The sequence below is a fragment of the Apodemus sylvaticus genome, chromosome 3 (genome assembly GCF_947179515.1).
Source record: "Apodemus sylvaticus chromosome 3, mApoSyl1.1, whole genome shotgun sequence".
Classification (NCBI taxonomy): Eukaryota; Metazoa; Chordata; class Mammalia; order Rodentia; family Muridae; genus Apodemus; species Apodemus sylvaticus.
In genome coordinates this window covers 129,184,069-129,199,463 of record NC_067474.1, presented here as the reverse complement: position 1 = coordinate 129,199,463, position 15,395 = coordinate 129,184,069, and the positions used below count along the sequence as shown (strand labels likewise).

The 15,395-nt window shown below is 38.8% G+C and overlaps 1 protein-coding gene across 1 annotated transcript in view; it reads left to right on the top strand.

Moving 5' to 3' along the window:
• Cmpk1 (cytidine/uridine monophosphate kinase 1) overlaps positions 1 to 14,594 on the top strand; it is a 29,244-nt gene extending 14,650 nt beyond the window's left edge. Inside the window, exons 2-6 of the mRNA XM_052177012.1 lie at positions 4,146 to 4,292; positions 9,513 to 9,665; positions 10,942 to 11,018; positions 11,240 to 11,336; positions 12,389 to 14,594. Coding sequence (XP_052032972.1) covers positions 4,146 to 4,292; positions 9,513 to 9,665; positions 10,942 to 11,018; positions 11,240 to 11,336; positions 12,389 to 12,430 — 516 coding nt within the window. The 3' untranslated portion in view covers positions 12,431 to 14,594. The remainder of the gene's footprint in view (positions 1 to 4,145; positions 4,293 to 9,512; positions 9,666 to 10,941; positions 11,019 to 11,239; positions 11,337 to 12,388) is intronic.
• The last annotated feature ends 801 nt before the right edge of the window (positions 14,595 to 15,395 follow it).

Sequence of the window (15,395 nt, the reverse complement as noted above, 5' to 3'; positions counted from 1 at the left end):
TGAGACCATGGTGCCTTTTCATCCCTCTAAATTGAACTGTTATGTTGGTTCATAAATAATGCTTTTGAACTAATTTTGATTTCTCCTCTCTTCCTGCTCTCCAACTTCCTCTTCTTCCTCTTTCTTCCCTCTTTCCCTCCCTCCTTCCCTCCCACCTCCCTTTTTTTCCCCCCAGACAGGGTTTCTCTGTGTAGCCCTGGCTATCTTGGAATTCACTAGGAGATCCACTTGCCTCTGCCTCTCTGCCTCTCTGCCTCTTTGCCTCTCTGCCTCTCTGCCTCTCTGCCTCTCTGCCTCTCTGCCTCTCTGCCTCTCTGCTTCTGCCTCTCTGCCTTCTCTCTGTCTTTGGGATTAAAGGTGTGCACCACCACCACCTGGCAGTTGTCATTGTTTGTAAGACAGGGTCTTGCTGCGTATACAGGCAGCCTCAAACGTGTAGTGGTTCTCCTGCCTCTGGCTGCTGAGTGCTGAGATTATAAGTGCCACTATGCCCAATTATATTTTTTTTCTATTTCGTGTGTGTGTGTGTGTGTGTGTGTGTGTGTGTGTGTGTGTATTTGTACATGCTTTCCTGCCCATGTAATGAGGACAGCTTGTGGTAGTTGGATCTCCTTCCACTTTGTGGATCCTGTGATCAAACTCAGGTCTTCAAGATTGGTGACAAGCACCTTTACCCACTGAGCCATGTCTTGAGCTGACCTTAATTTTTTTTTTTTTTTTTGAGACAGAGTTTCATATACCTTAGGCTGCCCTCAAACTTGTTAGAAGCTAGGGATTACCTTGAACTTCTGATCCTTCTGCTTCCACCTCCTAAGTGCTGAGATTAGAAGCCTGTATCATTATACTTCCTCCCTCCCCTCTCCCCAAAACTGGGTTTCTCTGTGTCACCCTGCTGTCTTGGCACTCACTCTGTAGACCAGACTGGTCTCAAACTCACTGTGATCCACTGTGATCCTCTGCCTCACCAGTGCTGAGATTAAAGTGCCACCACATGCTTCACTATACCTTTTTAATGGAGTGTTGTGTATTAGCTGTAGGGGCTTCACACATGGTAGGTAAGCACTCTGCCAACTGAGCTGTACCCTATCTCATACCTGCCTTTTTTTCACTTAAAATTTTTTTTAATTGATTAAAAGAAAACAGTTGTGTATATGGATGTTTTGCCTGCATGTTATGTCTGTGTACCACATTTATGCAGTGTCTGAAGAGGGCATCAGATCTCCTAGAGTTGGAGTCAGACAGTTGTGAATCTCCACGTTGAGCCAGGAATTGAGCCCAGGTCCTTTACAAGAGCAGCAAGTACTCTGAACAGCCAGGCAATCTCTCCAGCTCTCTTTTCAACCTCTTAAGAAAAATGAAAACTTAAAGCTTGGACAGATACCCTACGTTAGGTTTGGGTATTTGTCACTAGAAAACTATCTTAGTTGAACAATAGCTTATAATTGCAGTCCTTGTAGTTAGTAGGATTTATAAGCTACTATGCTTATGAATATGAGAACCACTAGGTTTTAATTGCTAAAAAAAAATCAGAGAATATGAGAAAAATGGCTAATTCTAGAAATATCTATTCTTGCTTTCTTCAGATTTGCCATCACTGACCACTTAATGACAGCAGAATGCTTTGAAAGCCCAGTTCCATGGAAATTAGTATGGAAATGATGGTTATTTTGCTGCTGTTGAAATTCTGTTAGAGTATGGCTTCAGTAAAATCCTTATGAAGAATATACTAGAAAGATGAACCTGGTTAGAGACTGTAACAATGGAATGTCCACGAGAAAGTGAAACAGACCACGGGGTTGACATGGCTATGCTGAGTTCTATTCCTTTGACTTTGACTTTGTAGGTAATGCCATCCGCTTCTCAGACAAACTGTAAAGTTGTCTTACGTCGGTGGCTAGAGTGCTTATGCTTTTCTAGGAGACTTGGTTTGGCTCCCAGCCTATACATAGGCCTACACTGTCACACACATACACACACACATATAAAATTTAAAAAGAAATTATAAAAAATTGCTTTTACAAGTACCATTTATGTGTATATTCTATGTCTATAGGTCCAATTTATAATTAGTTTTCTTTTTTTCCAAAACAGTGGTATATTCCCATTTTAAGACCCTATAAATCTTGCCAGTTTGAGTTCTCTGATGTCAGGAAATGGTGACTATTGTAAATTACCTGCCAGGTTTTGTAATGTCTATGGTTCACACTGCAGCATTACGGAACACTCTGTATTGGTGATGTTTTCACTGAGTGTGTGCTGTCATTAGGGCTGTTTATCTCTGTATTTGTCCAATATTACTTTATGCTATAAGCACCGGGCCAGAGTAGAGCATCCAGCAAGCAGAGGCTTCCACGTAGGGCCAAAATAAAGGGTGTGATATGAAGTGCTACAGTTCCGTGGACAGTAGTTGCAAATGCTTTTTGAAAATTGTACGTAGTAAATGGGAAAGTAGGTCACACTTCATTTTTCATAAAGTCCTTTTTGTGCTCAGCTCTTAGACATTTGCCTGTGCTCAGTGATCAAGCAGGCAATTTAACAACCAGTGTAGATGTAATTGAACAATTTTACATTTCTATTTTCTGTAAATAACAGGAGGTCTTTAAACCGATTGCAATTTTAGCATTTCTGATAAATTCTCTTACTAGAAGCACTTATAGGAATGAGACAGAAACATGATGATACTATGGTGTTTTTGTTTTTGTTTTATTCTCATCCAAATTTATATCTAAGTTCAGGTAGCAAATAACCTTTTTAGAGTTTATTTTCCTTTGCTGATAGCACTATTGCTACTTTACTATTTAGTGAGCAAGAACAAATATAACCAATACTTTTGGGAAGTAGAATAGGGATAAAGATGTACCAGAAAGCTTATTTATAGCTTTGGTCATTTGGAGCTTTTTTAAAAACTCAATTGAAGTTACCCCCCCCCCCTTTTTTTTTTCTTCTTAACTTAATGGCTTTAAACTCAGAGTTCTCTTGATACCAAAAGAGTCCCATTTTAAGACCCTATAAATCTTGCCAGTTTGAGTTCTCTGATGTCAGGAAATGGTGACTATTGTACCTCTTGATACATACTACCACACTGAGTAGGAAACACTTGCTTGTTTGTTTTTTTAAGATGTATTTATTTATTTATTTATTTATTTATTTTATGTATGTACACTGTAGCTGTCTTCAGACACACTGGAAGAGGGCATCAGATCTCTTTACAGATGGTTGTGAGCCACCATGTAGTTGCTTGGAATTAAATTCAGGACCTCTGGAAGAGCAGTCAGTTCTTTTAACTGCTGAGCCATTTCTCCAGCCCAGGAAACACTTTTAAGAGTGGGGTAATGGTGTGGGTTGCCTCACACCTTAACCTTCAAGTTATAAAGTATATACACAAGATAAAAACTCATTGAGAGTCTTAAAAATTTGTATATATGTTATATAAACAAATATATGAATATGTAGTAAATATGAGTATTCTAATATTTGAGAGTGGGTTGTATCATTCTTTTCACTTAATAGAAGTAGACGTGTAAATTCATATGGGGAAGCTTTCCATGATTCAGGATCTTTCTCCTTAAGACTGTTGACTCCTTAGTGCACTGAAGCAGTAGCAGTGCAATACCTTCATGTCTTCTGTGACTTAGCCCAAGTTCAAGGCCATGTACACTGCTTAGTCTCAGAAGAGTATATCGCCTCACCTAATGACACTGTAGTCACTTTAGCTTTTATAGATATGCTTTATGGTGTTAACTCAGTAACGTTTCTGTTCTGTCCTTGTCCTTATAGCAAGTGTCAGTTAATGATGGAGACAGGCAGTTTTGTTCAAACACCATAAAAGTGCTCTTGCACAAACCCAAATTTTATATATGGGTTTAGACATGTTGACTTTTTTGTCACATCAGTATTTTGACTAGTTAGATGAATGTTGAGATGATTTCATTGTACAAACATGGTTATGAAAGGGTAAGGCTGTTTAATAATAAGCAAACTGGAATATATGAAATCTCTTAAATTTTTCTTTAGTATTTATTTACCTCATAAGCAAAACTACTTTTTATTGTAGAAAATTATAAATAGAAATTAACACATAATTATGTGTACTCCAGTCACTGGATTGAATGAATTCTGATATTTCTATTTGTTGTTTGTTCCAGAAATATGGCTACACACACCTTTCTGCTGGAGAGCTTCTTCGTGATGAAAGGAAGAATCCAGATTCACAGTATGGTGAACTTATTGAAAAGTACATTAAAGAAGGAAAGATTGTACCAGTTGAGATAACTATCAGTTTATTAAAGAGGGTAAGGAGCATGAACACCAACCTATCCAAACTACTAAGGACATAAGAAACTAAATTCACCTTCATTTGAATAATGAAAAGCTAGACTATTAAATTTCCTGATTATAGAAAGTAGTAGAAAATGGCCATGTTGGAAACTGCTTTCATTGTGAAGAAACTGACAGAGGCCAGTATTCCCTGCCTTGGTCTAAGATCAGCTGTATATAGTCCAGCTTAAGGTACACATAGGTATACTTCATTTTGTTTTTGAAACAGCCTCATGTATCCCAGGCTGGCCTTGAAGTTACCTAGTCAGGGATCTTCCTGCTTCCGTTTGTTCGGATTGCAGGCACTGGACCCATCCCTCCCAGCATGCACTAGTTCCCTACCATTGTGGTCATTCTCCCCTTTCACTGCTCTGTCCTCCCTTCTCTTGAATGTCTGTGTTCTCTCCTGTGATTCCCATTCACAGTTTTCTCCTTGTTGATATTCTGTTTTGAAGTCTCCTTATTTTCCTGATGAATGCATTGCTATTTTCACTGTGAGATTTAAAAAGAATGCATACTTTGGTAGGTAGTGCTTTCCTGGAGGTCCTAAGACTAGTCAGTAACAGGTATTTTGACATTAGAAAACCAGTGAAACAGAATTGCATTGTTGGGAACAGGAAGTAATAAATGGATCTCAATAGTGAATCTTGGTTTTACCTGGAGACACTTGGGGTGTAGAATGGCTCTTACATAGTCTGCCTCAGCCTGAACAACCAACTTCCTTTCCAGAGTAAGTAAATCTCCCATCCCTCTGACTCGGATGCCTTTCTCTGCATTATAGGTGGTGAACATTATGAAAGGGCAGTTGACATCTTCATTGAAACTGGTCTATTTGGTGTGTGGGGCTTTGAGCATGCCTGGCAAGCTCTGTCACTGAGCTTTAGCCTGTTTTGCTATCTTTGACACAGGCTCTTACCAGGTTGCCCAGTTTACTTTGAACTCACTCGGTAGCCCAGGTAGTTCTTGAACTTGGAATCTTCCAACCTCAACTGTTATTACGGGCAGAACTCTTACTACATTTTATCAGTGACTGGCCCTGTGTAGCCCGGGGAATACATAAACACTGCCATTTAAGTCATGCATTTAAGTCTTTTTTTTTTTTTCGATATAATTTATTTACATTTCAAATGATTTCCCCTTTTCTATCCCCCCCCCACTCCCCGATAGTCCCGTAAGCCCCCTTCTCTTCCCCTGTCCTCCCTCCCACCCCTTCCCACTTCCCCGTTCTGGTTTTGCCAAATACTGTTTCACTGAGTCTTTCCAGAACCAGGGGCCACTCCTCCTTTCTTCTTGTATCTCATTTGATGTGTGGATTATGTTTTGGGTATTCCAGTTTTCTAGGTTAATAACCACTTATTAGTGAGTGCACTACCATGATTCACCTTTTGAGTCTGGGTTACCTCACTTAGTATGATGTTCTCTAGCTCCATCCATTTGCCTAAGAATTTCATGAATTCATTGTTTCTAATGGCTGAATAGTACTCCATTGTGTAGATATACCACATTTTTTGCATCCACTCTTCTGTTGAGGGATACCTGGGTTCTTTCCAGCATCTGGCAATTATAAATAGGGCTGCTATGAACATAGTAGAGCATGTATCCTTATTACATGGTGGGGAATCCTCTGGATATATGCCCAGGAGTGGTATAGCAGGATCTTCTGGAAGTGAGGTGCCCAGTTTTCGGAGGAACCGCCAGACTGATTTCCAGAGTGGTTGTACCAATTTGCAACCCCACCAGCAGTGGAGGAGTGTTCCTCTTTCTCCACACCCTCTCCAACACCTGCTGTCTCCTGAATTTTTAATCTTAGCCATTCTGACTGGTGTAAGATGAAATCTTAGGGTTGTTTTGATTTGCATTTCCCTAATGACTAATGAAGTTGAGCATTTTTTAAGATGCTTCTCTGCCATCCGAAGTTCTTCAGGTGAGAATTCTTTGTTTAACAGCTGATAAACAACTTCAGCAAAGTGGCAGGTTATAAAATCAACTCCAGCAAATCAGTGGCCTTCCTATACTCAAAGGATAAGCAGGCTGAGAAAGAAATTAGGGAAATGACCCCCTTCACAATAGCCACAAACAGTATAAAGTATCTTGGGGTGACTCTTACCAAACATGTGAAAGATCTGTATGACAAGAACTTCAAGACTCTGCATTTAAGTCTTAATTAATGTCTCTCTGAAACATTCTATTTCTTGTACCAGCATTTCTGTTCATTCTCTTCTGCAGGAACTGCCACTGTCTCTTGATTTTTGTTTTCCTTTGCAAGTTTTCTAAACTGCTATGCTTCTTAGAGTTTGGTTCTCTTCAGTTCTCTTTGTATATATTCCTTGCTGGGTTGTTTAAGTGATGCCTATGTTTTCACTGCCAATGCTGCTGAACTCTACAGTTTTGCACAGACAGACCTTTGTCTAACTTCCAGACATGTGCCTATCAGGCTGCTATCTAAATTATTCATAAATGTCTCAGAGTCATACCAGAGGCTAAATATATCAGCCAAAGTATGATGTTTATTTCCTGGGTTGGATATTGGTTGGATTAACTACCCAACTCTTTAGTGAGAGGAGCTCTCATTCACTCCTGTTCATCTATCACTAAAATTTCTTGAATCTTTTAACCTTGTTTCTTTTCCATCCTATCTCCCACCACTCTCCATATATGCCCTAACAGTCATTTGTACCAGCTTGCCTCAGATTCATCAAAGCTGCCATGCTTTCTTATTTTCAACCATTATACCCTGCTTCCCGCCGTCTCTGGTGATCCTCGTTGCCACTGCCCACTCTGGTCACGCTTTCTCATGGTCTCTAGAGGCTTAATGTTTCTTGTCTTAAGAGCATCCTTTGCTGTCCAAGAACGTAGCATGTTATATGTAGCTGTTACCCTCTATACTGTGAACCCTTCGAGGGCAAGGGCAGTGACCTCTCCCTGATAGTAGATTCAAAGGAATGTATGCTGGAAACTCGGCTTGTGGAGAGCAGCGCATGTCAGTGTGCTTTGGACTAAAGGTCCTAAAGCTTGTTAGAGGTGTGCATCTGTGCTGAATGGAGGTACCAAGGATTTAGACAGATTAAAGATTACATCTACTGTTCATATTACTCCCATGTAAGTTCTGTCTTTGGAAAAATACGATGAGATGTAGATACGTTTTTGCAGTCTTTCTGAATGTGTTACACCTTGTGCTGTCTGTGCTTGGGGGCAGCCAGTGCTATTTAGGTATAATTCGTTGAACTTTTTTTTAAATTTTATTTATTATTTATTTTGTTTTTAAGACAGGTTTATGTAACTCTGGTTGTCCTGAAGCTCTCCATGTAGGCCAGGCCAGACTTAGAGCTGTCTATTTCTGCCTCCTGAATGTTAGGATTAAAGTTGTACACCACCACACCCGGCCAGTTTTTTATTTTAGTATTGAATCTTAAATAATGCTAACAAGTTGGTAGATCTGTGCTTGGGAAGCTAAGGCCAGAGGAATCTTAGTCAAGGCTGACCTCCTGAGCTATGGATGAGTTTAAGACCAACCTGGATAATTCAGTGGGACCCTGTTCAATAAGGAAGGAAGGAAGGAAGGAAGGAAGGAAGGAAGGAAGGAAGGAAGGAAGGAAGGAAGGAAGGAAGGAAGGAAGGAAGGAAGGAAGGAAGGAAGGAAGGAAGGAAGGAAGGAAATTTATAGTAAATTTGAGCCCCCACAGAAGGAGGATGTTTCAGCAGTGAGTGGTGGTGCACACATATAGCCCTAGTTTTCCAAGCTGGAAAACAGACCATGCTACATAGTGAGTACCTGTCTGAAAAAAAAAAAAAAAAAAAAAAAAAAAAAAAAAAAAAAAACACCTACCTCCTATAGCACAGTGATTTCGAAAGAGAGATGTTGTGGATAGCCCTGGGCTTGTATTTTGATGCTAATTCCACTCCTCAGAAGGGCTGCAGATGAGGAGTTGCCTTATGAACCTTCTCTCCACCTTAACTTTTCAAATAAAGACTTGAGCCAATGATTGGGCAGGAGGAAGTGGGAGGAGATAGAGTCTAGGAGGGGAGCAATGGGAATAAACAGGAGGGGAAGGAGCTACGGGGTGGGGGGACGGGGGTGGGGGGACGGAGAGGGAGAGGAAGAGGGGAAGGAGAGGCATCTGAGGGAGAGAAGCTTGTGGCCTGGAGAAACCGCAAGTTATATGGGATAATATAGATGGAATAGAGTAGTGTAGTGGGAGGTCGCCCAGTCTAGGCTTTTAGCTTGTTCGGTTAACTGATTGAGTTGAGCTTTCTTTTACGGGGGAACTGGGTTGGAAACAAAGTAGCAACAGAGAGACATGGGACAACATGGGGTCTCTAGATGTTAGAGCAAAGCTCTAAGTGGTCTTTTGTATGAGAAGGTCTTATACACTGTGCTGATCAGCTGTCACAGTACCATCAGTTTAGTTAAGTGGACACATGGTTTTGGCCCACTGTAGGGATACTAGGTGGCAATGATACACACAGTAAGGAAGACTACCTTTTGGTCAGGAAGCAAAAGGATAAAGGGCTAGGATCCCATAGTCCCTTTAGAAGTGTATTCCTGCCAGACAGTGGTGGCACACACCTTTAATCCTAGCACTTGGGAGGCAGAGGCAGGTGGATTTCTGAGTTCAAGGCTAGCCTGGTCTACAGAGTGAGTTCCAGGACAATCAGGGCTACACAGAGAAACCCTGTCTGGAAAACCAAAAAAAGAAAAGAAAAAAAAAAGGAAGTGTATTCCCAGTGATCTATGAAGCCACTCTCTTAAAGGTCGGCCCACCCCTGAGACCAAGCTTTTAACAAACACAAGAATCTTCAGAGGGCATTCACCATACGCACTGCAGGATATGTTTCATATAGAAACTACAGAAGTGGGGACAGATGCTTGCAGTCTCCCCAGGAAGCAACCATGTCAAGGAGTTGGCTCACTTGTGCCTAGGCGGTTTCCCTATGTGCCTTCCACTCCTGTGGCTTAGGGAAAAGTAGCAAGTAGCCATCTGCCTGCTCTTCTGCTCAAGAAGTTGTCTTTTAGCTGGGCATGGTGGTGCATGCCTTTGCTATGCAGAAGCATGCACATCTCTGAAGTGAAGGCCAGCCTAGTATACAGAGTGAGTTCCAGGACAGCCAGGACTACATAGAGAAGGGGAAAAAAGAGAAAGAAGGAAATTGCCCTTTGGTGATACAGTATTGAGCCTAAGTCTTTTTGTCTTTAGGAAATGGACCAAACAATGGCTGCCAATGCTCAGAAGAATAAATTCTTGATTGATGGATTTCCAAGAAATGAAGACAACCTTCAGGGTTGGAATAAGACAATGGATGGGAAAGCAGATGTATCTTTTGTTTTGTTTTTTGACTGTAATAATGAGGTAATGAACATATTCATCTGTCCACATGGTCTTCAAGCTATAGATGGTCAGCTGTTAGAGAAAAATAGTGATTTTTTTTTTCATTTACATTTTCTGTTGGCATCAGTATGTGTGTGTGTGTACATACACACACACACACACACACACACACACATACACATAGTGAATAGACTGGGTGGGCAGAACAGCTTGGCCTTGTTAGTAGAATATTGAGGGCTATTAGTATTGGCAGATTTGTGACCCTGAGGCTTGCTTTATTTTCTCTATATAAGAAGAGTCAAAATTGGTTTGTTTGTTTGTTTGTTTGTTAGTTTGTTTTTAATAAACATCATATAGAGTAATGTTAGGTAATGAAGCTGAAGTGCTGCTTAAGAGTATACTGAATGATATGTTGTTTACTAGAAGATACAGATCTGGAAAGGTGGAGAAGTCTACTGTTGTTGAGGAATTTGTCTTCTAAGAATAAAAGGATTGGAAAATAGCAAGAATAAATTCTCCACTCCCACCCCCCAACACTTCTAGTAGCAAACCCAGGAATACCTTTGAATAAGTAAATACATTTCTCAGAACCATTAATTAAAAAGCTTGACTCTGTTGGACAACCACTATGCTATAAATTGTATTAAATTGATGCCAACAGTCTGAATCTGAAGTAGTGCCTTGAAGGAAGTTGGCTATTCTTAGGTTGAATTGTAAATGTGCCTCTGGTAAAGGCTTGCCACAGCCTTTGAGTTCTTTTAAAATGTAACTCCTTCTCCCAACTCTTAAAAATATGTTTTCAGTTATTCTTCAAAGTTAACTTTAGAATGTTACCACAGCTTTATAACTAAGGAATGTTTACTCACGATTAACAAGAGATGCTTTATTCAAATATGTTGACTCAAGTATTTGGATATTTATGGAATTATTGTAAAGTAAGCAAAAATGGTACAAAGTTTGAGGCACATAATTCATACCTAATGAGTTAATGATATGTCCGAGATGAAGCCATACCCATACGGATCTTCTTTTTATTGCAGTTTGAAAAAAATACAGCAGGAAAAACTGAGTCATGAATGAATTCTTATTATGATCTGTACTTATTTAACCTAGTTTATATAAATTGAACCACATGTTTAAATTTAAAAAGATTTTGCATGTTGATTAATGAGTTAGACACATTGAGTTTAATGCAGAATTTGTGGGTTTTTTTTTTTCTGTTTTGTTTTAGTCTCTTCAAAATATTTTCTTTTTTGCTTTTTTTTAAGCATAACTTTTTACTTCTGTCTTTCTTTAGATCTGTATTGAACGGTGTCTTGAAAGGGGAAAAAGTAGTGGTAGGAGTGACGACAACAGAGAGAGCTTGGAAAAGAGGTACCTCACAGGCCTCACCTCACCACCTCATTCCTGTTGTGCATGTGGAGACGGGTTGTTCTCTTCTGTTCTATTTTGTTCAGAAAGAGAACATGCTATTCTCACATAGGCACAGTGGCTTCTGTAAAGAGAGAAAGCATCAGACTCTCTTGTCAGCCTTTCTATAATGTGGAAGAGGGAGGAATGAACTTACAACCCTGAAATAATTGTTTCTTTTGCAGAATTCAGACTTACCTTGAATCAACAAAACCAATTATTGACTTATATGAAGAAATGGGGAAAGTCAAGAAAATAGATGCTTCTAAGTCTGTGGATGAAGTAAGTGTATCTGGTTTGTCTTTGCAGCAAGCAGCAAATGTGATCATTGGAGTAGATGTGAGAAAAGATACTCTAAAGGATAGTACTTAGGTTTTCAAGACATTTGCGGCTAACTGAAATTTGTTTTGTTTTTGTTTTTGTTTTTTTTTCCTTTTTAGTAAGTCTAGAATGGATTTTACAACATCAGACCTGTTTTACCACATCATACCACAAGAAATGGGTGGTTTATTAATTCCAAACCTTTTTCCACAAAGAGGGAAAGATTGGTATTTTCAGTACAATGATTTGGATCTTGTTCATTGTTAATCTGTAGTACAACTGGCATGTCATAGCCAAAGGCCCTGGCTGTTCTCTTACAGAACACATAGCTCCTGAGGCGCAGGTTTCCCAGGATGCTGCTCTCTGTCTTGGACAGACCTCAGTGTCTGTAAATCCCTGCTTGCAGACACTCCTCCTGCTTCTGAGTTCATCTGAGCTCCCTTTCCCCAATTCTCTCAGTCTTGCTTCTCTTGGAATCACTGGCCAAAGCAAGGCCCAGAGGAGGGCTCACTGACGAGATCTCACCCACTGCTACTGCCTGTAATGCTGGGTCAGTATATGCGAAGACTTGGACTTTTAGAGTCAGATTGAGATTAGATGTTTGAATTTATGTTTTACCAGATGACTAGCAGCCCATCAAGAAGCACATTTAGTCCAGAGGCATTAATAAAAAGGAAGGCAAAATGTTCATAGTTCTGTGTGCTTCATTTGTATTACTGATACAGTGAAGTAAATGAAATTAAGAAATTATAATGTTTAAAATCAAACATTATAAACATAATAAATAAAAATCTTTTATAAAAAATTTATAAATAAAAAAAAGACAAAAAAAATTTATAAATAAAAAACCCATCAAAATTGATGTTTTTTAAATAGGAACTTAGCTGTACAATCTTTTATCTGTATTTTGTTTTATTTTTAATTTTGACGTTGGGAATTGAACCCAGGAACTTGTACATGCTACACTGTGTTTTAACAATATCTGCTTTTAAGATTGTTTTTTTCCTCTATAGGTTTTTGGTGAAGTTGTGAAGATTTTTGACAAAGAAGGCTAACTAACCCTGAAGACATCTTTGAAATCATGCTTGAATATTGCTTTGATAGCTGCTAATCACAGCCCCTTTTAAGGCAGTTTTAATCTTTCAAAATTACATCTCAATTAATGTCTAGAAAAGTAAGACAAATTAAATTATGTGTTTTTTTTAATTTGTGGTCACAGTACACAGTGAATTCAGGTTGAAATCATTTTAGGTATTATGGTGCTCACAAAATTAAGAAGGGTATCAGCTAATTCTTGTTTGTGTTAAAAGATTGCCCCTTTAATCCCTTTTATGTCTGTACCTTCTGTGAGCTAATTTTTTTTAGTATGCATGTATATCCCTTTTGTAATTGCAATGTGTTGTGATTTGGGATTTCCACTTCCTCTTGCTGCATATTTAAAATTTCCAACCTGCTAAGTGAATTTGTGGACCAAATTTAAAGGAACTTTATGTGTAGCTGGTTCTTGCTCAAGGTGTTTAGTAAACAAACTTATAAAATGGATTCCTAGCAATGTTCTATTTATCAAATGACTGACCATTTCCTGTTGAAAGTTAAAACTTAGAGATTGATTTATTACAGCTTGTGCAAAGTTGTTTGACCGGGCATAGTCTTTGCTTCCAATGTTTGAGTCAGGGGGAGGGGCTTCAGAGCCCAGGCAGGATTGTCAGCTTTCTTCTGACATAATCTGGGGGGCAAGGGTCACAAGCAGTAACTTGTGTTCCTATGCTCTGTGACACAGGACTAGTCATCCTTAAACTGATGTTAACATAGTTCCTTGAAGTAGACCCTTGCTTGACACGCATTCACTAGTTTATGCTAATTTGATTCAGTTCTTGTTTTAATAATAGTTCAAAGTTTTTTTGTTTTGTTTCTTAGATTAAATTTAGAGTTAGAATAAATTAGACAAAGCAATCTAATGGTTAAAATTCCCATTTGTATTTTATTTTCTGGAATATGTTTTTCATGGTTACTTGTTTGAAAAGATTTTAAAAATCATTGCACTTTGATCAGAAAAATAATAAATTTATCTTATAAATGTTTGATTCCCTTCCTGCTTGCTTTTTCAATAAAGTTTGAAAGTCCAAGTGATTTTCTTTCTTTAAAAAATTAAAACTTTTTTTTTAAAATTTGTTCTTTATTTCCTACTCCTAAAACTGAGTGATAACTAAGGTTCTTTTTTAAAAAAACGTTTATGAATGTTTTGTCTGCATGTATGTTTGTGTACCTTGTGCATGCCTGGTGCCCACAAAAGTCAGAAGGTGTCAGATCTCCTGCTACTAGAGTTACAGAAAATTGTGAATTGCCTTGTAGGTGCTTGGAACAACCCAGGTCCTCTGCAAAAGCTGCAAATGCTTTTCACCTTTGAGTGAGCCATCTGTTCAGCCTCTATCTAAGGTTCTTAATAGAAAGATTTCTTTAAATGTTCCTTATTTCAGCACTTACACTTGTTTAGTACATAGTGTTAAATAGAACACAGACTTTATATAATTAGATTTTATATTTAAACTTATTGAGACTAGTAAGAACAAGTTAATGGACTTTTAAAAATAATGCATTTCTATGTGTCTTTCAAGACACCACTTGTCATTAGAAAACAAAGTATCCCTTGATGCTATAGTATATTGACCACACACTTATATTCAGTCTGTCTTGGTTCTTGGAAGATTATACTGAATTTTTATCTAGTATTTCAATCCAGTGGAGCAGAGGCTTTGTTGGTGATTAATCACACAGCTATGAAATGAAGTGAGTGTACAGACTTCCTGTCCATGCAGGAATTCACCAGCTGGGAATGTAGATATTCTTATTGAGGACTGCAAGAACACCCCTCAGGTTCTAGGGGAGTAGGTGTTTTGTGTCTTCAAACATCTCTCTGGCATTTGCAAATAGACAACCAACCAACCAACCCACGGTAATTTCTGACTTATGAGTAAGTTTGCTTTTTAAGTAGAATAATGTGTTGGCAATATTGAGTTTTGGAGTTGATGAGATATATCTGACTTTGCTAGTTTAGTCATTCTATTTATCAAAGATGCAGTACTAAGAAGCTTTTGCAATTCTTAAAGGACTTTACTTTTGAGCCTTGCTATATCTTAAAAGTTACTGTCATTTCCATGTTCTAGTGTTGGGTGTATATGATTATTTTGTAAATAATCCCAATAAACGCTGTGCTGATGCCTTTGTTGTCCTTGCTGGTTCTGATTTCTGTTCTCTTTAAGTGTATTGGACATGGAACAATATATTTATAACACATAAGTCCTCAGCAAAAACAGTGCAGACAGAGGAGAATTTCTGCTCTGCCCTGTGTTTGGCTATCTGGACTTAACAGTGTGTAATATCCCATTTCTTCAAGAGTTGATATGTAACCTGTTTCACCACCTATAGGAAGCATTCTTTGTCTCTTGGAAGGGAAATTAACAGGAGGGAATGTCTCCAAATGTGGGCTTTCTGTGGACTGGCCATGTCGTTATCATTTTAGAATTTGCAGTCATTGAAGAGGTACCTGGAGATAATGGTTGATTGGAAGATTAGGCCATACAAAGTTAGCATTCCTTCCTTGGAGATTTGGGCCTTCATCTTCAAAGGGTACCACTGGTATCAGCAGTTGTGCCACCAGCACATTCTTTGCCTTCTGGTTTTCCCTCTAAGTCACTGCTACAAAAGTTCAGATATCTTCTGTTAATTAATTTCATTTATTTTTTTCTGTCCCCTGTGAGACAGATTCTAATCTGTAGTTCAAGCTTATCTCAAACCCACCCTCCTCCTGCTGTAGCCTCTTCAGTGCTGGGATCATAGGTGTGTGCACCAGACTAGTTATTCTTATTTCAGTCAGGTATCTCTAACATCTCTGTGTCTTCAGCTAAATTGAATATTCCCTAATTCTAAGCATTTTTCAATAAAAAGGAAGCTTACTTATTATGTGCCAAAGAGAAAGGAAAACAGTAGTCCTAACCACCCGTCCCTTTGCTTTCTCATTCT